At 42.4% G+C, this 25,517-nt stretch overlaps 1 protein-coding gene and 1 long non-coding RNA gene across 5 annotated transcripts in view; one reads left to right on the top strand and one right to left on the bottom strand.

Annotated features, from left to right (window-relative positions):
• Nucleotides 1-19,702, bottom strand: part of IL15 (interleukin 15) — a 39,031-nt gene extending 19,329 nt beyond the window's left edge. The window contains exons 1-3 of one of the 3 annotated variants that reach the window (XM_080403254.1): nucleotides 19,173-19,580; nucleotides 18,082-18,196; nucleotides 7,347-7,475 (exon numbers count right to left, since the gene is read on the bottom strand). In XM_080403254.1, the coding sequence (XP_080259380.1) occupies nucleotides 7,347-7,475; nucleotides 18,082-18,135 (183 nt within the window). In that variant the 5' untranslated portion in view covers nucleotides 18,136-18,196; nucleotides 19,173-19,580. Of the gene's footprint in view, nucleotides 1-7,346; nucleotides 7,476-18,081; nucleotides 18,197-19,172; nucleotides 19,581-19,609 lie in introns of those variants that run through there. The other 2 variants (XM_080403256.1, XM_080403255.1) reach the window with 2 other exon arrangements.
• The window catches only part of LOC308070073, a 35,862-nt gene continuing 17,829 nt past the window's right edge, over nucleotides 7,485-25,517 (top strand). For both annotated transcript variants that reach the window (XR_013930609.1, XR_013930610.1), the window contains exons 1-3: nucleotides 7,485-13,798; nucleotides 19,660-19,789; nucleotides 22,765-22,934. This is a non-coding gene — a long non-coding RNA (uncharacterized lncRNA). The remainder of the gene's footprint in view (nucleotides 13,799-19,659; nucleotides 19,790-22,764; nucleotides 22,935-25,517) is intronic.

Raw genomic sequence — 25,517 nt, 5'->3', positions numbered from 1 at the left:
ATCACCATATAGGGTTTCCCTATATTCTTTCTAGCTCCCAGTTTCTTGCTTTTACCTGGTAAGGAAATGAAAGCAAATGGATTGATTTTAAACTCCTGGCTCCTACGGGAAGAAATGATAGCATCAGCCAAGGAATGCATATAAAATCAATGTCTGTGATGACCCAGCTGTGTCATATTCCCAAAACATTTTTGACTAATCAAGGCAGGTGTCTGTTCAGTTATAGAACAGATATAGTAGAAATCACATTCACAACAGAACATGGGGTAGGTTCCGCCTATGAAGATCATTTTCTAGCTCTTGGTGCTGTTTTCACATTTCCCAGCAACTGCTGAAGTCACAGAGCTGAACAAAGCCTCTAGAAGGTCCCCTTCATCCTCAAGCTGGTAATCAGAACTATTTTGTACTAAATTATTTCATAATAACTTACAGAGACAACATAGATGTTTCAAGAGTCCTTCATTTGAAAATGAGACAAAAATCATGGAACTACAACAACTTCACTATGTTTTCCTTCAGAAATAACAAATTCCTCTCCTGATCCAAGGCACCTACAGCTGAGCTCTGAGTCATCTTCTTATACAGAGCTTGTTATTGAGAACAGTAGTCAACTCTTCTATCTGCCTCCAGTCTTTGTCGGCTGCAGCTTGCACATCACTCTTCCTCCAACACATATGCATACTCTGTCTTTCTGGTGAGGGGAATAATCCCAATCCCCCTCATAAATCAGGATTGTGAGGGCAGACACGGGTCACGTCTCTCTCATCATGCGGTACTAAACCTTGATAGCTTCATTACATCCTGAAAACCTTTACAGTGAAAAATACCAGCCTTTATGAAAGGGTAGAGATATTCCTGAGATAAAGTCATCAATGAAAATGTCTCCCAAAATCAGGCCAAATTTAGTATCTTCACTGTATTTTCTTCAAGTTTTACCATACAAGTTAAATAAGGGTGTGTTCTGTGATAAACTTCTGCTTCAGCTTTTACAGAAAATGAATGCTGGACTGACTCACTAAAGTCTTTTTGTTTTAATCTCAAAGTTAATCTACAGAGAATCTTCACAAAGGTACGTGTCTCTTTCTCTGAAATATTTTCCATATGAAATCATTAACTCCTTTATATTTGAATTCTACTTTTAGAAAGGGTGAATACAATAACAATTTAACAATGTAATTTAGCAGAAATAGAACCAAGCACTTTGATTCATGCACCAATCAAAATAGAAGAGCTTAATGCATCCCTTTAATAATCTAAAACCTTGCAGTTTTTCTAGAGCTGTGAGATCTATTTAGATATTTTCTAGTGATGTTTTGGGTCTCATATGAATTTTCTTCAACATATTCTGACCTTGTATCAGAATCTCAGTAACATATGAATGGTTTTGAAGATTTTTGGAAAAAAAGAATTTGCCCATTCCTCCTAACCATCTCTGATGTGATGTGGCAGATGTACATTTTTCTACATTTCCTACCTGCTTTTAATTATCCTCCATGGGTCTGCTGGAGATAAGCAGAAGTAAACAAAGCCAAGCACAGGAGATGAAAATCAATGGAAAAAAATACTGGAAAGCTTCAGCAGTTTTCCCAAAGCTGTGTTTTTTTAATTTAATTGTAATGATCTCCTAATGGTATGAATTTCTTGATTCATAGCATGTTCATATTCCTTTTGTTTTACAATTGCAAAGGATACTGATTAACATTCAGGCAGAGGATAAGCTCAGTTAAAGGATACTTATCGAGTAATTTCCAAATTGTGGTTAACATTTCACTAACAAAATTTCACTAATACGGAGCCAACTCTGTGTGACTTATTTTTGTCTTTTTTAAAGTAGTGCAAATAATAGGAATTAATTTCAATAATGTTATATGCTATTTAGTCACATGAATATCAGCACAATTACTATCAGGAAAAGATAATAGCATCACTGAAACAAACAGATTGTATTTGCCTGTTTGAACTCATTTTTTAGAAAAAAAAAAAAAGCAGAGATATCATCTGCATTTTCAAAAGACTGAAATTTTTTGAGAACACATACTTCATATTCATGCTATACTACTTTTTGTCTAATGGTAGCAACTGAAAACATCCACTAAGATGGAACCTAGTGTGCTATACTCTGAACTACATAGACCTGTAATTAATGATGAAGTTTTCCAAAAGACCTTACAAAACACCTCAACAAGTCAGACAAAATGCAGAAAGGAAGGAGTTGTTCTGTCATTTTTACTGCCAGAGACACAATAATATTTCTTTAAAGGCCTCTGGTCACACACGGAAATTGTAGAGATTTCAGAAAGCGAACTGAATTCTTCTGAATGCCAGTGTGGATTTTCAGGTGAACAAGCATTCCACTCCTTAGAAGTCACATTAGTTTCTCCTCTGGGTTCAGACAGTGGAATTGTTCTTTGGAGGCTGGCAACTAATCCGAACACTTTGCAGTTAGAATCTCAGTAACACCTAGACTAGGTTTCAATGGCCTTGAGACACGGCATTGGTTTATTAGGCAGTATCATAGTACTAATGTCACAGACTAGAAGAGGCTTCTGGGAGTCCAATTCCTAGTTCTGAGACAAAACCAAATGCCGATGTCTTATTTATTTATTTATTTTAGAGCTCTTTGCCTAGTACCTAACACTTCTAGAAAAGATTCTTCAATATTCTTAGGGAGCTCTTTGTCTCATAACACATGACAACTGCATATCACAGCTTAATCTCTTGCAGTAACAGCGTGTGGACTCTTGCTTCTCAAGATGGAAAAGGATATGAAAAAGAAGATTAAAAACTTCCAAGGACATCTAACTATCTGTTGCCTGTTGCCAGCATCTCCATAAGATCATCTGAAAGGTGAGCTGCTGGGAAGAATGAATAAGTAAAAGATACTGCTTAATTTGGATTACGCCTGACCTTGCTATTGCCTGAATCTATTGTTTTCTGCTTACTAAACAAAAATTTAGTCCTAATTTATTTGGCCCTTTGAGGATTTTTTGATTAAAGACTGGTAGATAAAATGGCCAAAGTCAAACTCTTACAACCCAGAGAATGTACTCGTTTCTCCTGCTTCTTTCTGTGTCTGCCATTTCTTCAGACATCTTCTGTAATTTCCAAACCCTATCAGCTACCTCACTTGATGCTCCCAGGTGGCGGTGTGAGTGGGATTTGAAGAGCAGAGAGAAGAAAAAACTTCTGTTGGGTCTCACTAAATATAAGAAAGATTAAGAAAGATAATGTCGTATTTGCTGGTATAAGATATAGGACTTGAGGCTGACAAACAGGCTATACTGTGTGGTAGGATCATCTGTTGACTGTTGTAAGGAGGGGACAATATTGAAAGCTGAGAAAAAGAGTCACGCGATATCTACAATGAAAAACAACTCATATCGCAGATTTTCTTGTTTGAAAAAGGAACGGTAGCTGGGAAGGGGAAGCACAAATTATTTCTAATGAATTAAATAATGATATTAAGTGAAGTGAAAGGCAAATTCTAACTAACACAAATAAAGACAGGAAAAAATTACTTAAGTCTAAAGTGCCATAGCATACCTCTCAAATTACATGAAATATTTATCTGCAGATCAACAGCAGGTGAGATGAGAAGTATTGTGGATGATTAATATGATTCAGGATCTCAAGTCTGACATATTCAACAAATTTCAAGAAAGACAAGGACCTACTAGAGAGGGTCTAGCAGAGGCTACGCAGATGATGAGGGGACTGGAGCACCTCCCTTAAGAGGAAAGGCTAGAGACATGGGCCTGTTTAGCCTGGAGATGATCACCAGTAGAGCCCAGCAACCAGACAAGGGGCAATGGGCACATTTGCCTTAACATATGCGCAGAAAGGCAAGTGGCAGAAAAGAGGTGGAGTTGTCAGTGATTCATCATCTTGCAGCCTGAGTCAGGGAAAAGCGTACAGCTGTTCTCAGCATACCATTAATTTTAGTCTGTAGGGCTTTTCTGGATTGGAATTTTAATCAGAATATTCTCCATCAGGACCGACCATTTCTGCAGTTACTCCAGCAGCTGTTTCTGGATGTTCCCATCTTTCTCAGTACTGTCTTCTGATGATTTGCTATGCCTCTCCCTTTTTTCATCTCCCTCCTTTCTTTACTTTGTTCTCAGTTTTATGTCAATGTAACTGTTTATATTAACAATTAGTGTCAGTGAACTCTCTTACTCAGCAACCTCCTTAACCACCACTTAAGAGCATCACACAGCCCACAGGCTAGCACTGGACAGGGGCTAGTTCAGTGCATGCAGAAGCACCCTTGAGTACACTAAGGATAAGTAATGATTTGTGAGCCTTTAGTATCTTCTTTTACTGCTTCTCCGTCAAGTTCCCAAGGACCAGCTACTCTATTCGAACTTTTTATGGTATCTTTTCTTCTAGCATAAAGGGATAACTCATACAAAGTGTCCAACAGACAGAGATTCAATTACTCAAAGTAATTTTGGTAATGAAAGGCTGATCTGATTTCTGGAAAACAGACTGGGAACCTTGGTTCCTAAATTTCTGATAATATTATAACTACCTGTCTGCTCTGCAGTGAGTGATACCACTTTGGGCTGATCTCTGGAAACTGTTCTGAAATTTCCAACAATATCAGGATATTCTCAGTTAACTTTTGTGCAGCGGTTTCTAAGATAGCATTTTATATAAATGGTCTTTCAAAAATAAGTGAGAAGATAGCTCAATGATGAAGGCATCATCCAGTTTAAATTTTTATTGATCACTAAAGATTTAAAGAAAAAAATATTTGCAAAACTACTGCAGAGTGCACAATAATATATTCTCAGCAGATGTTTTTTTCCTCATAGTAGACTATTCTACCATGATTTACTATTTTCAACTTATTGGCACCTTTTTTTTTCTTTTAATAGGCACAACATAGATGTTAATGGTTATATGTTACATCTGTTTTTAGACACTAAGCTATATTGCAAAGGATGTTGTCTTTTTGTTTGTACTTTCATAGCTATATCATTCACTGTGTATACATATGAGAAATAGCATAAAATGATTAACTTAAGAGATGATCAAGTAACAGCATAAATGCCAGATGAATAAACTTGCACATACTTTTAAGAGGGGTAGTGGTACCATTGTACTTTAAAAGGTTCACTGGCTTTGGAAGCAAAAAGAATTGCTTCCAGAAGACATGAGACTTCTTTTAAGTTATCATGAAGGCTGAAGGAGATTAAATAAGTAACTTATAAAAGAGGCAACATTACTATGACCAAAGGGCAAAACAAGCTTGCTTAGTGAGATAGTCACACAATCCTGTGTATGCATCTTGCTACATGAGTAATGGGGTTTTTATTCTTTAAGAGTAGTAGGGGGAATACTACAGTCAAAATAACACTGGCTTTATTTATATTTGAAATGCTTAGCATAAATAGAAACTTATTTGCTTGCCATGCATGTGTTATTTTTACAGGCTTAGAAGAGTAAATATCCTTAACTTGACTCACATGTGCTACAGGCAAGCATTGTGCAAGAACTAGCATGCAGTAACTTGTACCTGCTCATGACACTGGGTTATGACCTGCTCTGCAAGTATCATATATCATCTTCAGCACCATCTGAGAAGCGCCAGGACACACTTTTTTTTATATGACAACATGGACAGGAGACTAAAAACATAGTGACAAAGGCCCAGGGAGTTTATTGTCTGGTGTGGAGAGATGGAAGATTATGCAGGGGATGGTAGAAGTGTAGACTAGAAAGAAGGAGGTGTAGATGTGGGAGCACCATAACAAGGTGTAATTTTGAGAGGCCTGTGGCAAGTAGGTCCATACAGTAGTCGAGATCACAGTACTAGCAGACACCTGAAGCCAGACAATAAGTGGAAGATACTATGATCTCCCAAGAGTGATCTTTTGTCTTTTCACACAGTCTCCCAAGAGAATACAAACAGCAGAATGGTAAGGAATTAGATAAAAACAAAAAACAAACCTTATAATGAGTGACTCAATACATGGGAGAGATTTGGGGGTGTGACTTAGCTATGCCACATCATTCACCTGTTCCATAAACTGCTGCTGTTTGCTCTAATCCTCCCAACTTTCCCTAGGCTACATTGGTGGGGTTTGAGTTCCAATTTTTTCTCCATAATCGGGAGAGCTATATATTTCCTGCTTTTAATAAAAGCTAAGATTTTGATGTAATCAGTCTGGCACTTCACGTGAAGTCCTATGAAGCCACTCAGTAATCAGTGATTAACTCGGTTTTGATGTGATTGTTTCTGTGACTTCTGCCGAAAAGCAGCTGGTAAGACAGCAGAAAAGATGAGTGATGATTTCAAGTCTGAGCAATTATACATCTAGAATTGAAGAAGCCGAAGAAGCTTTGATCAAAATTTGCCGTAAAAAAATCCACTCTCTCCTAAGGGACAGTTCACTGCCATAACTAGCATGAAGACCATTCAGACAATTCCTGTTTGGCTTTTTCCCCCTACCTGCGTATTTAGGCAGACCGGCTTTGCACAGGGACCTACGCATCCACAGTGCAGCATGCTGGCAGGGAAGGCTGGGTGGGATGGGGCTGTGGAGGTGTGTTGAGGTGCCAGAGTGGAAGGGCTATATGCATGGTGCCTGCCTGGGAGCCCGGCTGCAGCCCTGGCACCGGTGAGGGCCCGCAGCTGGGGCACTTCCTTTTTTCCATCATGGCAAGGTACCATGCAGGCAGCTCTCTGCTCTGTTTGTTGCCATGGGACAACCAAGTGTTTGAAAGCAGGAGAATCCCACCTCAGGCTGCCAGGTCCCTCAGCAACAGGCCCAGGAAAGGAGCCCTCCTGGAGTAAGGGGAGGACTGGCCTGCCAGTGTGGAGCTGCGTGCAAGTGTGGCAGGTACTGCGTACCTTATGCTTTAGGGTTACAAGGTCACCTGGCCAAGCTGCTTACTGGAAATGAACTGATACAGAATCATCTATATTGCATGTTGAGGAGCTGTGAAGAGCGCTACAGAGGCTGAACACTTGCAACCTGTATTAAACAGCCTTGAGGGTCAGGGGTTGTGGCCTCATGTTGCAAAACGTCAGGTACACATAGGTGTTAAGTCAGAGCAAGAGGGAAGGTCTGCTAGAACTTGCTGTGCCACAAATAAACTGTGGAAAACACAAATGTGAAAAAAACCCAGACCTATTTACTATGTAATTCTGATAAGTGAACGAGTGGAAAAAAACAAAGCAGGAAAACATAGAATGCTAGTGATCTCATCTAAAATACTGGAAATGTTTCCAAGCCCTGTATTTGCTTTATCATCTCATTTTCTTGTTGGGCTGTAAAATAACATTTAAAGCTTTGCTGAAATTTCCTAAAATGTCATGTTGTTTAAGTGACACTTACCTGACTCTCCAGCCTGTTCAGTGTTCCAGCAGAGTTTCGTGTTGGCCGTGCTGTCCCAAGCATCCTGCCTGCTGGACCATTACTCAGAACAGGAGCATAGAATTGAATCAGGAAATTACACCGTGGGACCTAGATGTGGAAAAAATATGTATGTGTAATGCTGCAACAGAGTTCTGAGTGGCTCTCAGCCCATCTATTAAGAGTATTCAAAGCAGGAAGTTACTGAAATTTTGCAAGTTAACTCTTGCAAGTCCTCTTTAAGTCTTCTAAATTAATGGAAAGCACAAGACACAGAGTTTTTTAAAGGGTTTTTTTTTTAACTAGATAATAGAGGCCCATCTTTGAATACTGCAATAATATGGGGGGGTCCCCTGGAAAATGTATATTGTCATCAAAGGATAACTTTTTTTGACATCTGGTAACAACCAGAAGAGAGGTTGTAGCACATGTAGCTAGTGTTGAAGTCAGTAACATCAGTATAATTCTGTTTTTTATAAAGAGCCAACATAAACTGGAGGATTTCCCCCTATTACTACAACACAGCATGACAACTGCTTTTAATAGTTGCCTTTTACATAGACACAGTACAGTCCAGCTATGTGATTTTACTTTTGTTCTCCCCTATTTTGTAGAATAAATTAGAAGAAAATAAATGAGGTAAACCATACAGAACCAAGGTTGGGTCAGCAGCAATTCACTACACCACCTTCATTTAAGCACTGTTTTCATAGTAAGGATCATGGCAACTGTCTAACCAGCTCATTCCCCTTTGTATTACCTTTTTACAGGTGACACAGTAAAACCTAATTGGAATGTTCCCTTCTTTTTTAGAAACTCTTTTTTCCCCTAGAGTCACTTTCAAGTTTTGCAAGTGTTAGGGTTGGAGAAACAAGCAAAATTTTTTTTTCAAACAACTGGTTTTGTATTCATAGCAGACCTTGAAGAAATACAGCAGAAAATGATGAAGACATGTTGACAGAACAAGGTATTTAGATATTAATATTAATATTTTTATTTTTTAATCTAAAAATGTACTTTCAATTTTATAAAAGGAATCCTAACACATTCTGCAAGAAAATAAGTTTGTGAAGGAGGCTGCATACAGATGTTGTGGAAGCTCCATCCTCAGGAGGTGTTAAAAAACCAGCCGCGCCTGGAGCAACCTGCTCTAACATTGAAGTTAGCCCTGCTTCAGGTGGGAGGCTGGAAGAGGTGACCTGTAGGTGCCTCTTCCAATGTAAATTATTCAATGAAATTAGGCTTTGAATTAAAAACTGTGATGGAAGAAGGGGACAGAAATATGTAAACATGCACAGATATGTGATTGCATAAGCATTTTCTTAGAAAATTAAATTAAACACTGATAATTTCAAAGATATGGGCTGGGACCACAGTCCTGTTTCTATATATGTAGAAGGGCTATTGCCTGCTGTTTTGTTAAGACCTTCTGCAGCTGGGTCTCAAACAGTAGGACGCAGTTTCAGTTGCTTTTAGTTTGGTCAAGCTGAAATTGTTAGAAATTACTTAGGCTAGTAATTTTCTTTTAAGTCCCATCAAGAGTAGTTCAGTCATTTTCGAAAAACAAATTAGCAGAAATGTGCATTTCTTTCATATAAAGAAAATGTTTATAACCATTTAATTAAAGCTGTGCTTTTTAGTAATGTGTTCAAGTTTGGCAGCCTGGAAAACCTGCATAAACTTGGCCAAGTCATGAGTGGCTTGCTTAGACTACATAATTGCAGAAAAGATTTGTTGGCACTGTATAGCTGGTCTCCAGCAGTCTCTTCACAATTAATGTTTTCCATCTTAGAGCTTCAGAGGCAAGCAGAATTCTTTGTATTAAAAAAAAAAAAAAAAAAAAAAAAAAAAAAGAAAAGGCTTCCTACAGGAATAATGTGGTGAAGGCTGAGGATCAGAAATCAGTGATCTTGCTGGTGCACAGCAGTGCATTTGAGTAGTATGACTGAATGGAAAGCACAGCAAAGAATTGAGACAAGGTGGAGGTGAAAGGAAGGAGGAAAGGTTGAATGTGGCAGAAGTGGGAGCATTTATAAACACTAAAGCATATTCTTCTTGAGAAATTGAAACTCAAGCCCATGCTCACTTCCTTCCCATGTATTCCTAATTTTAAAAGATATTAAACCTTGAATCACAGTATGATGTAAAGATTTCCTTATTTTGTCACAGGATTTATAAACAAAACGGATTCAGTTCACCAAATGGACCAAGCTCCTGGAAAAAAAAATGTATAAAATGAAGCTGTGTAGGAAAAGAGGTAGAAGGCCACAGAAAGAAAAGTATGGGTTCAATGACAAAGGTAGCTGAATACAGCTCTGAGAAACAGTCCTGTCCCTGCCTTCATCTCACCATCTCCCTGTAATTTGGGCAAGACCCTTAACCGAGATTTTTCACAAGTGACAATCCTTTTCTGAGTTCCCTCCTACAAGAAATCTTGACTTTAAGTTGCTTTGTATATCTTCCTTAGGATGAATGCTTCATGGTCCCCAAATATATATTTCTAGTCGCTACAGTCAGCTAGCTCAGATGCAGGTTTCTCCAGTGGAGAAGAAATTAGTGCCCTCTACAGAGCTTAGTTCAAAAAAGCGTTGAGTTCTCACAGCTGCAACAGAACACACTGTGGGCTATATGTGAACACAGACAATCCTACAGCATGCTAAACAATCTTTTAAAAAAAAATAATCCATCTCCAGGTATCACATACTGGACCCAAAATCACTAATCTCTTCCAGTCTTTTTCCATTTGTAAAGCAAAATTCCCATTTTCTTATCCCTCAGGACTTCTGGGCGAAATTAACTACTTCATGTTCAAGGAGCAGTTGGATACTATACTGGTAAGTGTCATAAAGGGAGGGCAAAAAAATTAAAATTAATTTTTCTGAATTTACAACATGATGCAAGGAATGTGCAGCAAATCAGACATGGGGCCATACAAAAGAATACATCAAATAGAGAGTATCTGCTTTTCCTGGGTTTGCTGGGTTTATATATATAGATATAGATATATATTTTCTAGCCAGCGTAAAGTCACACTTCTGGTGCCTATGATACAACTGTAGACCTTTTTTTTATTAAACAAAAAGATTTAAAATTAAATAAAATGAGTGAAAGAAAGCTGTAAGCAGCAAGACAGCAGGTAAACCCCGATGTGATTACTTTTGTCATCACAGCATCCAGTGCTCGTCATCACAGGTCAGGTTTACACTTGGAATTCCCAGGATGAGAACAGGAACCAGTGCAATCCCAGGTGGGCTTCCAGTGCTGCCCTCCTTCCCATCCCTTCCACTGCCTGGCGGTGACCTACACGGCACGTGGCAGCACTGAGTACAACTAATCATGGTAACTCTAGTATGAGAACTAACCTCAGGAATGTGAAACACTATTTGACGTATTTACTCTGCCAAGAAGCAGCACAAAGAAAAACTCCACCTAGCAACCACAGCATTACCGAAGTACACTATCAGGGTAACAAACCATACTCTTGGGATTTCTGCCATAGGCTACAACAGAGGAGCCTGCAAGAGTTACTGTCACTCCCATTCCCATGTTCTTATTGGTTTTAACAGGTATGCAAATGTCTATTATTTTAATGGCATTCAAAGTGTAGCTACGTGACTCAGGAGAGGGCCAGTATGGCTTACACAAACAGATGTAACTAGTTGGTTTTGAACAAGTGAGCTTGTTACAAACAGGTTGATGGTAGTCACCACCAACTGGTAAGTCCAGCAGCTTTCAGATGTCAGGCGCACCAGGTTTCCATATTCCTGCAATATTGCTCTTTAATCCTGGAAGGACAGCTAAGGTTCCTAATTCCCTTTGCAGGCAGACAGTAACACTTGGTCACTTGCCAGAGGTACACACAGGTACCATAATTCTTAATCAGTCAATGCAGCACCAAAAGAGGCCACAGAGTTCATGCCTAATTTTCCATCATATTGGTTACAGAATTGGTATTATGTTAATAATATTAACACAATATATTTAAGATGGGCAGAGTGAAACCTTGTCAGTGTTGTTATTCCTTTACATAAAATGGGTCTTCTACTGCACAAGTTGTTCATAAGATAATTAGCTCAGTAACTGCATTGTCATATTTTGTATCTGCACAAATAGGATCTGCGGCAGACGGTGACCTGACTTTGCCAAAGAGCTCAAGTCCTTTCTCCAGCGGAGACAATAAACTTCTCCACATGGCCTTTGCTTATAGCTTAAACTCTAGGGAAGAAAATTGCTAAGCACTTGACATTCACAGCCTTCTGGCAGAGTCTGCAGCCAGGGAAAGGTGCAGTGGGAACCATTTTTGGCTAGCAGTTTAGAATATGGCAATACAGCCAGTAAATTTGATTCACTTGTATTTTTATTTACAAGAAGGGACCCTAAAACACTTGAAAAATTCTGGTCATGGGTGTGCTGATTTAGCAGCTTCGGTATAAGGTTTTTATAACTGTCACAGGGTGCAACCCTTCTAGTCTATAGGTATTTATATAAAGCAGGCTTTTAAAGAGTTCCTCAGTGGGTGAAAAAAACAGCCATTTTTTGGTAAAGAATTTTTAAGCATTGGCACTAGAGTTAATTGATAAACTATTAAACTGTTAAGTTTTAATTTATAGCAGCTATAATGGCAACAGTGTCTGAGTGATCACCCTATACTGCCACTAAAGACATACCTCATCTGTTATAGCAGGAAATACTTTAAGATGATTTGCAATGATGCATACATCTTATTACCTGCTGATAATAACCTATCAGGAAGGACAACAGTTTAATTATATAGTACATCTCCTGCTGGCTTCCAAATATTTCTGCTGCTCTTCACTAATTTCTAAGCTAAAAAAGAATCAGTTTCCTTATTTTACACTAGCACATTAATTTATGAATGGAAGATGGAAAGCTTTTATTAGCTGCTGAGGTGCCTGAATTCTTTCTGTTGTCATCGCACTACAAAAATCTAGCCCCAGCCGCCTATAAATCCTGATGGATGGTGGAGAACAGGCCCCAGATCAGTTAAAGGACATGGAGCAAATACCAGACTAGACCTCTCATGTGGTGCAGAGAGATGTGCAGAATATTATCTCAAAAGTGGCACTCAGCCCCCACCAGGTGGGATCTCCGCTTACACTGACACTGTACAGGCATCTTGAATGAAATGTCTTTCTCTTATAGTCCTTCCTTCAGGTTCATTCTGAGCATGGCATTATAGCACCATCTTGGGAACAGCACTGACCCAGAAAAAGCAGAGGAGCCTTCAGCATGCAAGAATCTTTGAGATGGGTACCGGTGGCTAAGGTTCAGGGGTTTGCACAGAAGCAGTGAAAAGGTAAATTGATCTGGGATTAACAATAAGAAATCGGAATTCCTTTTGTCTGTGAAAGACTAATCTGTGTGTCTAGGTATCAGGGGCTTCCAACATAGTCCTATCCCTTGGAACTCCTGCTCAAAAAGGAGTTTGAGCATATATTCCCACGAGGACCTACCGATAGTGCTTTCTACCAGAGTTTGGTCTTTGCAGAGACAAATACATCAGCTTGTTTGTTCATCTGTCAGCATTTATTCCTGGACTGAACTCTTGTCCTACCAAAGCCTGTAAAATGAGAATTGGAAATCTGGGGTTGAGTAAGAAGACTGTCTTTAAATTTGGGAACTACTTGTAAGAAAATAAGATTTTGTTTCATACACATTTCTCTGAGTAATAAGTAGCTGATAATAAATAACTGATAGTAGGGATTTACCCCCCACTCCCTCCATTTCTGAGCAATTACTTTTTAAATACTTTTGAAAATTAGAAATATTTTAGCATGCATGCACAGCAAATGGACATGTTTGAGATGTTCATGCTTTGCCTAACACAGTATGATTTGGTGTAGAGAATTGGAAATATGTTATAATAATGAGAATTGGCAATGTATTACAGTCCTGTAGTTAAAATAACCTTTAAAGTTACTATCTTCCATTATGAGCTTTTAAGCGCAAAGAAAGACCTCATGAAAAACGTGAATGCAAGGGTATTTACTTTTCCAGGTTTTAGCTCCCGTTGATGCTGCAGTGATGAAAGAGGATATAGCAACAAGATCATGTCATGTAAAAACCAAGAGGAATAAAATATGTACTTCTGTGCAAACTAACAAGTTCCTTCCAACAACTGAGGTTGGGTTGCTATGCTTTACTGATGCCTGCAAGCAATAACACTGTGCTGGCCTGCAGAACAGTGATCCTCTTTACACCACAAAACATTATTTTGACAAAACTGTGTGTCTTATAGGGGGACTGTTCCAGATTGTCTTTCTCCCTGCTGTGCTGGCTACAGCAAGCTGAACTCTGCGAGGATAGAAGAGGGAAACATTTGGCTGACAGAGCTGTGCACCTCACATTGGAAAGTTTGTGTCAAATGCATTACTGGCCGTGGCCTGGAAGAGTCTGCAAGCTGAACTGACAAGGTACTTCGCACTTCTTAGGAAAAATCTAGCATTATGTGGTATACTTAATTACTTCACATCAGCCTGTGCCTCTCTCCCCAGTGACGCCCTTCTATTTTTAGTGAGGAACTGGGAAGCCTCAGAATGGATCTGACCATAATATTCTCCTTCCCAGAGAATTCAAACATTCTTAATGACAGTAAGTTACCATAGAATAGTTTAGGTTGCAGAAGACCTTTAAGAACATCAAGTCCAACCATTAACTACCACTGCCACATCCACCAATAAACCAAGTCCCTAAGCACCACATCTACACATCTTTTAAATACCTCCAGGGATGGTGACTCAACCAATTCCTTGGGCAGCCAATCCTTGATAACCCTTTCAGTCAAGAAATTTTTCCTAATATCCTGTCTAATACTCGCTGCCCTGGAAAAGCTTTAGGCCATTTCCTCTTGTCCTGTGACTTGTTACTCGGGAGAAGAGTCTGATGCTCATTTGATTACAGCCTCCTGTCAGGTAGTTGTAGAGAGCAGTAAGGTCTCCCCTGAGTCTCCTTTTCTCCAGCCTAAGCAACCCCAGTTCCCTCAGCTGCCCCTCACAACACTTGTGCCCCAGCCCCTTCCCCAGCCCCGCTGCCCGTCTCTGGACACGCTCCAGCCCCTCAGTGTCCCTCCTGCAGCGAGGGGCCCAAACCTGAACACAATATTCCAGGTGTGGCCTCACCAGTGCCCAGTACAGAGGGACAATCATTGCCCTAGTCCGGCTGGCCACGCTGTTTTGGATACAAGCCCAGATGCTGTTGGCCCTCTTGGCCACCTGGGCACGGTGCTGGCTCATTGTGTTCAGCCAGCCATCAACCAGCACCCCCAGGTCCTTTTCCTCCAGGCAGCTTTCCAGCCACTCCTTCCCCCAGCCTGCAGTGTTGCCTGGGGTTGCTGTGACCCAAGTGCAGGACCTGACACTGAGCCTTGGTGAACCTCATGCAATTGGCCTTGGCTGATGGATCCAGCCTGTCCAGACCCCTCTGCAGAGCCTTCCTGCCCTCAAGCAGATCAGCACTCCTCCCCAGCTCGGTGTCACCTGCAAACTTACCGGGGGTGCACTCCATCCCCTTGTCCAGACCACTCGTAAAGATATTAAACAGGACTGGCCCGGGTACTGAGCCCTGGGGAACACCACTTCTGATCGGCCACCAGCTGGATGTTGCTCCGTTCGCCACAGCTCTTTAGACCCAACCATCCAGCCAGCTTTAACCCAGCAAAGAATACACCCGACCAATGAACGAGTAGCCAGTTTCTCCAGGAGAATGCTGCAGGGAACGGTGTCAAAGGCTTTACTAAGATCCAGGTAGACAACATCCACGGCCTTTCCCTTATCCACTAGGCAGGTCACCTTGCCATAGGAGATCAGGTTAGTGAAGTAGGACCTGCCTTTCATAAACCCCTGCTGGCTGGGCCTGATCACCCCAGATGTCCTGCATGGGCCATGTGATGGTGCTCAAGATGATCTGCGCCGTAACCTTCCACGGCACCAAGGTCAGGCTGACCGGCCTGTAGTTCCTCTTTCCGGCCCTTCCTGTAGATGGGCGTCACGTTTGCTAACGGCCCGACTTCTGGGACCTCCCCGGTTAGCCAGGACTGCTGGCAAATGATTGAAGGTGCCTTGGTGAGTTCTAATTGGGCTCTGGCTCTTCTAATTTTCTTCCTAGGACACCCTTATAGACATCCTGAGTTGCCGGCCCCTTCTTCCAAAGGTCACTAACTGTCCTTTTTTCCCTGAGTTCTAGCCAAAGCTCTCTGTTCGGCCAGGGTGCTCTTCTTCCCGGCTGGCTTGTCCTTTGGCACATGGGGACCGCCTGCTCCCGCGCCTTTAAGATTTCCTTCCGGAAGAGCGCCCAGCCTTCCTGGACTCCTTCGCCCTTCACAGCTGCTTCCCGAGGGACTCTGTCAGCCAGGCTCCTAAACAGACCCAAAGTCTGTCCCATAGAAGTCCAAGGTAGCAGTTCCGCTACCTCCCCTCCTTACTTCTCTGAGAATCAATAACTCTGTCTGTCATTTCGTGATCGCTATGCCCAAGGCGACCCCCAGCCACCACACCACCCACAAGTCCTTCTCTGTTCTTCTTCTGTGGTCCACCCTGCCTAGCTGGCTCCCTGACCAGCTGTGTCAGAAGTTAGCTCCCACACGCTGCAGGAACCTCCCAGGCTGTTTCCTCTCCACTTTTGTGGTGCAGTTGTATTGCCAGCAGAAATCCGTTAAGTTCCAGTCTCCCATGAGAACAAGGGCTAGCAATTGTGACACTTCTCCCAGCTGCTTCTAGAATATTTCATTTTCCTCTTCATTTTGGTTGGGTGGTCTATAACTGACTCCCACCACGATATCGGCCTTGTTGGCCTTCCCCCCGATTGGTACCCATAAGCGCTCAACCCTGTCATCACCGTCATTAAGCTCTAGACAATCAAACCCTCCCTGACACACAGGGCTCCCCCACCGCCTCTCCTTCCTTGCCTCTGCCCTCCGAGGGGTTTATAGCCATCCACTGCGGCGCTCCAGTTGTGCAACTCATCCCACCGTGTTTCCATGATGGCAACTACATCACAGTTTCCCCGCTGCATGGTGCCTTCCAGCCCCTCCTGCTTGCTGCCCGCGCTGCGTGCGTTGGTGTGGGGGCACTTCAGCTGGGCGAGCGATCCCGCCGCCTTTCTGGGGGAGAAGCCCTGCTGCTTGCGCGACTGTTCTCAGGCACTTCCATGGTCTCTAACACGTCACTAACCCCTGCATCTTTGCTGCCATATGGGTCTCCATCCCCTACCTCGGCTGAGAGAGCAGACCCAAGGACCTTTGTAGCACACCATCCCTCAAACATTGGCGTGCAGCCCCCAGGCCTGTCTAGCGAGCCTGGTTTTAGCCCTTTCCCCCTTCAAATCCAGTTTAAAGCTCTTATAACGAGCCCTGCTAACTCCTGTGCAAAGATCCTTTTCCCCTTTTGAGACAGGCATGCCCTGTCTGCTGCCAGCAGGCCTGGTGTCATGTAAACTGACCCATTATCAAAAAAAACAAAATTCTGCCAGTGACACCAGGCTTGGAGCCAGGTATGGATCTGCTGGCTATTCCCATTTCTTCCCTCACTGTTCCCTGCAAGTGGAAGAATAGAGGAGAGCACTGCTTGTGCTCCTGTTCCCTTAACCAGGTGTCCCAAGGCCCCAACGACTTTCAGTTGCCTTCAGATTTCTTGCAACTTCATTGCTGCCTACCTGAAAAATCAGTAATGGATTTCCCTTTCCGGGGGGGAAACCCGAGGGCTGTACCACAGCAGGCAGCGTTCCCTTCACACCTTTAGCCCCGGCCCCAGGGAGCCAGCAGCCCGCCCTAGCAGCACCACTGTGCATGCAGGGCCTCCTGTTCCCTTCGGAAGGGGGTCTCCTGTGACGCTGACCCGTCTTTTTTTCTTTATGGAAGCAGTTTTGACACAGGCCATAGGCTGACAAGCCCAGCAGCACCGCCGTGCTGGCTGAACCGCTGTCCTCGTTACTGCTCGGTGCCGCGGGCAGAGTCCCACGCCTGGCACGCACGGGAAGGTGGGGCGGCCGCCGAGGGCGTCCTGTCCCTTAAGTCCGTGTGTTCAGCCAGGCGGAGGACAGGGAACCCTCCTTACCCCGCGCCCGGGCGCGTCCCGGGAAAGGCAAGGTGGGATGCCAGCAGTCCCTCTCTCCGCAGTCCCCGATACCCCTCACCCCCCACCCACCCCCCCGCCCGGCGCCCTGCCACCGAGCGGCGCGGCGCCTCTGCCCGGCGCTCCCGCAGGTGCGCCCGGTACCGGCACAGAGCGGGGCACGGCCGGCAGCCCCGCGCCGGGGTGGCTGCGGGGTCCCACCGGAGCTCTGCCCGGGCAGCCGCGGCCAGACACGCCGGGTGCAGAGCTCGGGGCGCGGCCTCCCGCCGGCCGGACACCATTGCTCCCTGCCCGAGCTGGCAGCGCTTGCGCGCCCTTCCTGCGGCCCGGCTGCCCGGCGCGCTCGGCCGCGCTGAGGGCTTCCCCGAGCCGGGGACGGGCGGTGGCCGCCGTCACTCCGCGTCCCGTCAGCCGGTGTGGCGCCAGCCGCGGCCCCCCGGCGAGTCTCTGCCCCCACCTCCCGCGCCCCCCCGGCGGGTCTCTGCCCCCCCACACCCCCCCGAGGTGCCCGCGGTGCGGGGAACCCCCCGCGCACGGCTCTAAGCGCCCCGCCGCCCGTCCCGCCTGCACCGGCGCCGCTTCGCCGGTTCCGAAAGTTCCGGTCGGTCTGAAGAGCTGGCAAAGCTGACCTGGGCTGTTGGAGTTCGCAGAGGTGAAGCGACTGCGACAGGCTCCCAAGTCATACTGCACGTTCTTAGGGTTTAGAACGCTCCAGCAGGCTCCCAGAGAATGCATGTGATATCTCTGCAAAGATCGCTTGTTTATACTAAGTTAATTTATAATTAAGTATCTCCTTCCAAAATAAAATCACCACGTGATACCTTTCCGTTTGTCTAGTACGTGTCAAATAAATCAGTAACCGTAAGTAGAAATAAACCCATTCACAAACAGGCGAAGGAAGAAGTACCATGCTACTATTTGGAAAGTATAGCAAAACATTGTGAAATTATAACCAGGAATTTCTTCTGCAATATCAGACTCTTAAAAAAGTAAGCAGCACAAATATACCTGCTGCCTACAGAAAGAACCACAAGGTTGTGGTTGTGCGCGTTGCAGGAAAATTTCCTATTGCTGGCTTTTACAGAAGTAAGTTTGCAGGTTTTGACAACAGAATCCTCCACAAGCTTCTGCCCCACACATTTTTTTACTCCTGCTTTTTAGTTTCATTAGTGCAAAGTGGTATCCTTAACAACAGACTCATAAATGCATTCGCTTACGCAGGTTTACGACTGGCTCATGTCTCCCTATTACACTGTTGTTAGCCACTGTATCTCTGTATCACTGCAGTAGGATTCCACTTGACTACAGATTTTCCGTTCCCTGCCTGAATTTAATGCTTTTTCCAGTGCATACACTAAGATGGTAAATAACTTTTCTCCCAGCTTTATATCTCTGTTCTTGCTATGTTAATGAGGCTCACAGCAGTATCTTTGTTTTCTTCTCTTTTTTGCTGTATGAATTTCTTAGATAACAATGACAAATTTTCACTGGCTAGCACCAATTCTCCATACTTGCTGATGTCTCCTGCACAGCAGAAATAGAGAAACAGGTGCTGGGTACAAGGCTAAATATAATATTTAAACTATGTCTTTTTATAACAAATCCTATGAGACAATTTAAAAAAAAATATGAATAATTGAAATCTAAGTTCCCTCATTGTTTTAATAAAAGAAAGAGAGAAAGAAAAACAAAAGAATGTTAAAAGCTGTAAAATACTCACGAGTCTCAGGAAAATTGTGCAGTAGGTTGCCACAGAAGTTAGGATGAAGTTTGCACTAGTGACAGCCGCAGACGCTCCACCCCTTCTCCGTTCTGTTTTACTTTCAGTTATATAATAATACAGGACTATCTTCTTACTAACGCGGTGTGGAAATTATTCTCACCACAAATAGCAAATAGTAGGCATTTCCCACTGCCCTTTCTGAGCAATTTTCAAATTTGGAAAAAAGCCCGCCCAAAATGTGGGGAAAGACACATGGCTGTGAATTTGAAAGCAGGCAAGTGACAACATGAGAGGCAGCTGCCTGCTGTTCCAAGCCGTGTGATGTTTACACATGGTTACCTCTTAACCACACTGTGCCCTTGCCTCTGCACGGTCCCTCACCCCTTTGGAACTCAAGTGTAGCCTCCCAACCACAGTTCTGAAGAGCTGCTTACCTTGGAAGCAAACAGTGTAGCTTTATGCTATCTCCTCCTCTTTTCTGCAGCCTGAACAGTGTTTTACTGGAGCAGCCACCACAGAAGAGAAAGGGAAGTTACCTCTCAGGGCAACACCAAGAACGAAGAGCAGAGACGTGGATAGAGGATGGCCAGGACAAAAAGGGGCTTCTCCAAAAGGTACAGCATATGGCTTGCTGTGGGACAACAGGACAGAGAGGTGTCATAGCCCTAGGTGACATCAGAAGAGGGTACTTATAAAGGAGCTGAAAAAATCTGCAATTTGTAATGAACTCAAAAGTTGTGGATTTTAGCTGTTAAGAAAAGTGGAACTCCAGTACCTGTGGTCCTGCTTAGACACCTCGCAGTGAAAAACCTTTCTACCTTGAGCTAAACTTTAATGTCCTGAAGATGAGGCTCAGCATCTCCCTAGGAGTACTCTTGGGTTTCCAGGAACCATCAATTACCTCTAAGAGTCATGCACTCCAAGGGCAACAGTGAATATGATACTTCCTCTCCATCTCCAGACATCTTCCGTCCTCTTCTGTGTAATTCTGGGTGCTGGTTGTTATTCTGTGCATTTCACTTTCTGTGAGGTGGTAAAAATACTCTGCAGGTTAAATTAGAGAGTTTTAGAAATGGCTCTGTCTCCTTACTGAAGAAGAAATTCATTTCTAGATGTGGGCGTTTCTTTCCTGTTTCTCAGTGAAATAACATTTTTTCAGGAACATTATTTATAAAACCTGGTGAAGGACACCCATTAGTTCCCTGTGCTGGGATATTCTATTACAGCCAGATTCAGAAAATCTACCTAAGGACCTAAGTAAGACTTCTGTATCTTGAGCAGCTGCCAGATGAAACAAGGACTGGAACTGAGCGTTTTCAGACAGTAGTTCTAGATGGCTGCATGAGGAATTCATTATGTGAGGCAGCTTGCTGCCCTTTCTCAGCACCCCTGTGCACTGTATCCTGTGATCCAACGCTTGAGTCCAGCATCACTTCTGCAGAGAAGGCACCGAAGTGGAAGGCAGCCACACTGATTAGCTGCTGTGTGGGATCTGGTTTGCAGTCACTACCACTGCAAAGAACCTTCCAGCAATTTAACACAAGACAAGACTCAGAATTTCATGCTCTCCAGGGACTCTTGGCTCTCTCACATCACACTCTACATGTGTCTCCAGAAAAGCAGCTACTGACACTCCTTGCACTCTGTCTCAGTATAGAGTGTTAATATCGCTTTTTAGGCAGTTGTGCAGACAAGAGAGGTGAAATCTGCCTCAGCTGGCAGCTGCTAAAAACCTGGGCAGTATTTGAAAGAGGCAAAAAAACGTACAGACTTAGCTGGAATTCTCACCATGACAGAGTACAAAAATGAAAGCCAAAAGGAGGTAGCAGCACCACAGGAAAGAACACCACCCTAGATAAATACTGAAACCAAAAGAACATAGGCATTTATTAAGTGCTTGTGACATGGGCACTTCATTTATGTCAGAAGTGATCATGAACCTCCATTTCTTCAGTTTCCTCCAGCTCAAAAGAATGACAGTGATTTCAAGTACACATGTGAGTGTATGTATTTGGACTTGGGATCCCAAAGTCTCTCATAATTGTCACTTTTTAAAACTGAAAGCAAATAGATTGTTTTCCATTTGTCTTTGCTTTTTAATGTGATACCTTTGCTATACTACAATCTGTCAGATTTTTCTCAGCTAGGAAAAATTTATAAGCAAATAGCCAAAAACAAGCACACAGAGCTTTAGGTATTCATGAATTATATACTGTGGGAAAAGGGGAGGAATCACATATTTAAAAAAATTTTAAAGCCAATTTCCAAAGAGCTTCCTTTGAACACTGCAAAATAGAAACACTGTACATAGGGTGGATTTAATATTTTTTTTAACTCCTCTCTGTTCTTTTTTTTAAGAACGATGTTTCTCTGGCGTTTCTGAAGTTAAAATATATCACTTTCTAGCTTAATGTAAAAAGCATTCCTAAACATTGCAGTAGCTGTATATAAAAATCATGCAAGTGTCAGCATGTATTACATTACAATAGGGTGGCAATACTACCTGCACTCTCTCAAAATTTAATTCTCATTCATTTTCTTAATTGCACAAAAATGTGCTTCCTAATTACACAAGGGATGTTTTATAGTAATCTAAACACTACTAGCCACATCAAGGTGTTCATTTATAGCATAAAATATTCTTATGCTGTCTTTGAGCAAAATACCCCTTTCTAATTTATGCAAGTTTCATTTATAGTGGACACAGGCTATTTGGCAAGATGTTGGCAATTACTCTCAGTAACGAGCTACTAAATTGTAATTTAGTATTATAAGTGCAGTGACAAAGAATGTGAATAACTTATCTCTCATCCAAACAGTGAACTGAAAACAGATGCATGAATGTCATTTTGAAAACAAAACAGGGTAACCAAGAATTCAAACACAACCATCCTGATTTGGAGCAACATTGCCCAAACATTTTGTATGGCTGCAGGACAGCCAACAAGTCTGGGTTTGTGGTACCCTTAAGTGTGTGCCTGTATTCTCATGAAATTAATTGCTTTGGAATTGGTGTTAGTTCTGTAGCTGAATGCCAGGAGAGGAAGTATTGCTACAGGAGCAAGAGTGAAGAAGTGAGAGGGAGGAAAGCTTTTCCAGAGCAACTTGATATGGGTGCTTATACAAAAATGTCATATTTTCTGAAGGTAGTCTGGAAAAAAATGGCAGCTCTTGCAGAGCCAGATCCCTTCACCGTGGCCCCCAACAGACCCAGCTCTGAGCGAACTTTCTTTGCTAAATTTCTGAATGCTTGAAGGAGGGACTACACTACGCTTCTCACCTACTGTATCAGTTCTTTTAAAAAAAAAGTCTTGGAGTCCTTCTCTGATAAAACATTATGCTCTGATAAGCATAATGATTTTTTTTAAATTAATTCCAAAAATTTTAGAGAACCTGAACCCAATCATACAGGCAGATGCAGAGAACAGTACTTGTAATTTGAATAGTGTCTCTTCCCCGAGTATTTTTTATTATAGTGTTCCTGCTGTGTTTGAATGTTTGCTGCAGGGCTGAACTACTACACCCTCAATTACCAATTTCATTAATTTCTGCACAGGAAAATGAAAGAACTGTTGTTTTCTGCCTCTAGGTGACAGACTGGATATAAAGAGCCGATAAGCAGGCAAGAAGTTCAGCTCCACCCACTCCCAGTATGGCAGCCAGAGGAGCGAACTCGGGGAAACAGCTTTCTGCCTCTGAGGAGTCACCTCCCAGCCATCCCACCAGCATTCCTGATGACTGCGTGTTGTTTGAGCTAAGGTGAGCCTTGCTTCTAGGGATAGTGGCCAGCAGCAGAGCACCTTACTCCTGAGCAGGAGAGGACAGCAGGGAACTTGTGTGATGAGGAACTTATGTAGATGTCTCTGATACATGCTAGGAAGGTGCGTTTCTGGAAATTATAATCTTCAGCAAATTGAACACATAACTGAATCTGGGAGCCGTCCTGCACCAGCACTGTAACAACACATAAACAAATAATCCTATGGTGGAGTTATTGTTGTAATAGAACACATAATGGACTAAGCATGGGTATACGAGGTGGCAATGTGTGCCTTCTGAAAATCTAGGCAGCTTCAGCTTCATGGCTGATGCAGGACTATAGATATTTTTTTTATATTAAATTATAATTTGTTCTAAATTATAGACTCTTCAGATTGGTTATTAAAACCTTCTGGCAACTCAAAAATGCTATTTAATTTCTAGAGACATCTGGAGAGACATTAATATTCTGCCTTTCAAAAGCATGCATGATATTTCTGGCATGTTATAATTTATCAACTATTGCCATTAAGCATGAGCTATTCCTGGTTAAAGATACAGTGTTTCCAAGCAAAACCATATCAATTGCTAAGTTAGCGAAGACAAAACAAAGGGAAAGGTATTTAATGCTTAAAACTAATGGAAATATGTTTCTGAATCTGTGAGAAAAAGCTAACAGAAATGTGCAGCTCTTAATTGAAGTGAGAAACCTAGAATCTTAAGTGTTTTGTTTAGTGCCTTGTGAACAAGCACTATCCTATTCAGACATAATTGATGCAGTATTGCAGCCTCGATGTTTTCCTAAAATAGTCGCTCCTTAAATTGCATGATAGATACAGAAAATTCTACACAAAATAAAATAAATATGTGAATAAAAAAACTGGCTAACACCCCAAAAAAAGGCATGCCTTCACTAGAGCAGTTCTCTCAAGTTATACTTGTGTTATTTCTCTGTTCATCAACCTTCAGTGCAGTGGCCAGACCACAAAACCCTTGCAGTCCACGCTACATGCCAAATCCACAAAACTATTAGTGAATCTAATATTTATTCAAATAGCTGGCTAGTTCCCATAGGAATAGTTCTCTACGCAAATGCTTTTTTGAAGTTAGGTGCTTGACCAGTTGACTTGAGATGACTGGGTACTTTCTGGCCTGGGTAGCTAGAGCCTTGGCTGTCAGGCACATTTAGCTGTTAGGTTTCACATGCCAGCTAGGGCACTGTCAAGGTCAGCCAGCTAACAGGGCTGGGAAAAGCCTTTTGAGGGTTTAAGTACCCCTGGCTGCACTGGCCATGCCTCTAACCACGATCCGTAGCTCAGGATACTCCCCTGAAAGTAGTGCCTTTCTTCAGTTTAGAGCACAGTGTCCAAAATGTGTGGGTCAATTATTTTTTTTCTTTTTTCACTACACAAGCGTTTTATAAGTGTTTCTCAACAGAAATTCCGAAACAGTGAATTGAAGAACCAAAATGTTACATAATAATAATGAAGCTGAATCACCTGGGGGGGGTGGGAGGTTTCTTTTCTTCAAAGCTAACTATTGATCAAAACAATTTGTCAAGATCTCTCAGTCCTAGCCCATGTAGACACCATCTCTGAGGTTAACAGACTGCTTTGTGGCTCACATTGCCATTTGTAGTTGGAGCTTTCAGGAATGCAGGAGAATTAAATCCTAACCCATATGACAATACAAATAAGGCAGTCCTACTAAGAAGTAACATGCAAAAGAGAGGGCTGAAAGAGGAAAGCATGCAACTCAGTAACAATGTGCATTCCATCAGATTATTTCCCTTTCTTCTGTTTAATACTCAAGTACAATAACCATGATGTATGTGTCATATTTCTTCTTTGATAATAATGTTTCATAGTTTCATTTAACTGTAATACGGCTGCTCTGTTTAATGCTCAGAGGTTTTGTGACAAGGGTAGAAATCAGTCCATTCTAAGTAATTTCTCTATAAACAGAGAAAACAAGATATTTAGCTGCCAGGTGGACAGAATGTGTTCTAAACACTTGAAATTTAAGAGACTGCACAACATACTGTATTTAGCCAAAAGGAAGGAAAGGGCTTTCTCCAAGTAGTTTAACTTTAAATTAGGAGTTATACCAAATTCAAGGTTGTCTCTAGTTTTGTCACATCGCTTTCACGTTACTAGGGTATATAAAGAGCCTTTTCATATATTATGACACACTTGTGCAATATTAAACTCCCACATCACCCCACAACATATTGCTCGCTCCCTGACATTAAAAAGTCAATGTGTGAAAATGTGTAGAGAATCTTAATATGTAGCATACTATGTACAGAAAGAACGAATGCACTGGGAGTTATCAAAACTTTGACTAGTTGATCAAAAGATAGTGTTTTGAAATTTGCTATCATTAATTGGTCATTAGTCATTTCAGTCCTGGGTTTTTTTGATAGCTTATTGTCCTCAGACCAGCAGTTTCCCCCCCCATCTGTTATTTCTTACCTTTTCCCAGAGTACTTGTCACTCAGAAACAGCAGCCTCCTCTAAGCGGTATGCCATTGCTGTTGCTGGTGCTGCATAGGACACAGAAACGCTCAGTATGCGTAAGAAT

This window comes from Falco punctatus (assembly GCF_963210335.1).
Source record: "Falco punctatus genome assembly, chromosome: 1".
Lineage (NCBI taxonomy): Eukaryota > Metazoa > Chordata > Aves > Falconiformes > Falconidae > Falco > Falco punctatus.
Note: the sequence above shows the minus strand (reverse complement) of the source record. Positions and strands in the feature narration are given on the sequence as shown.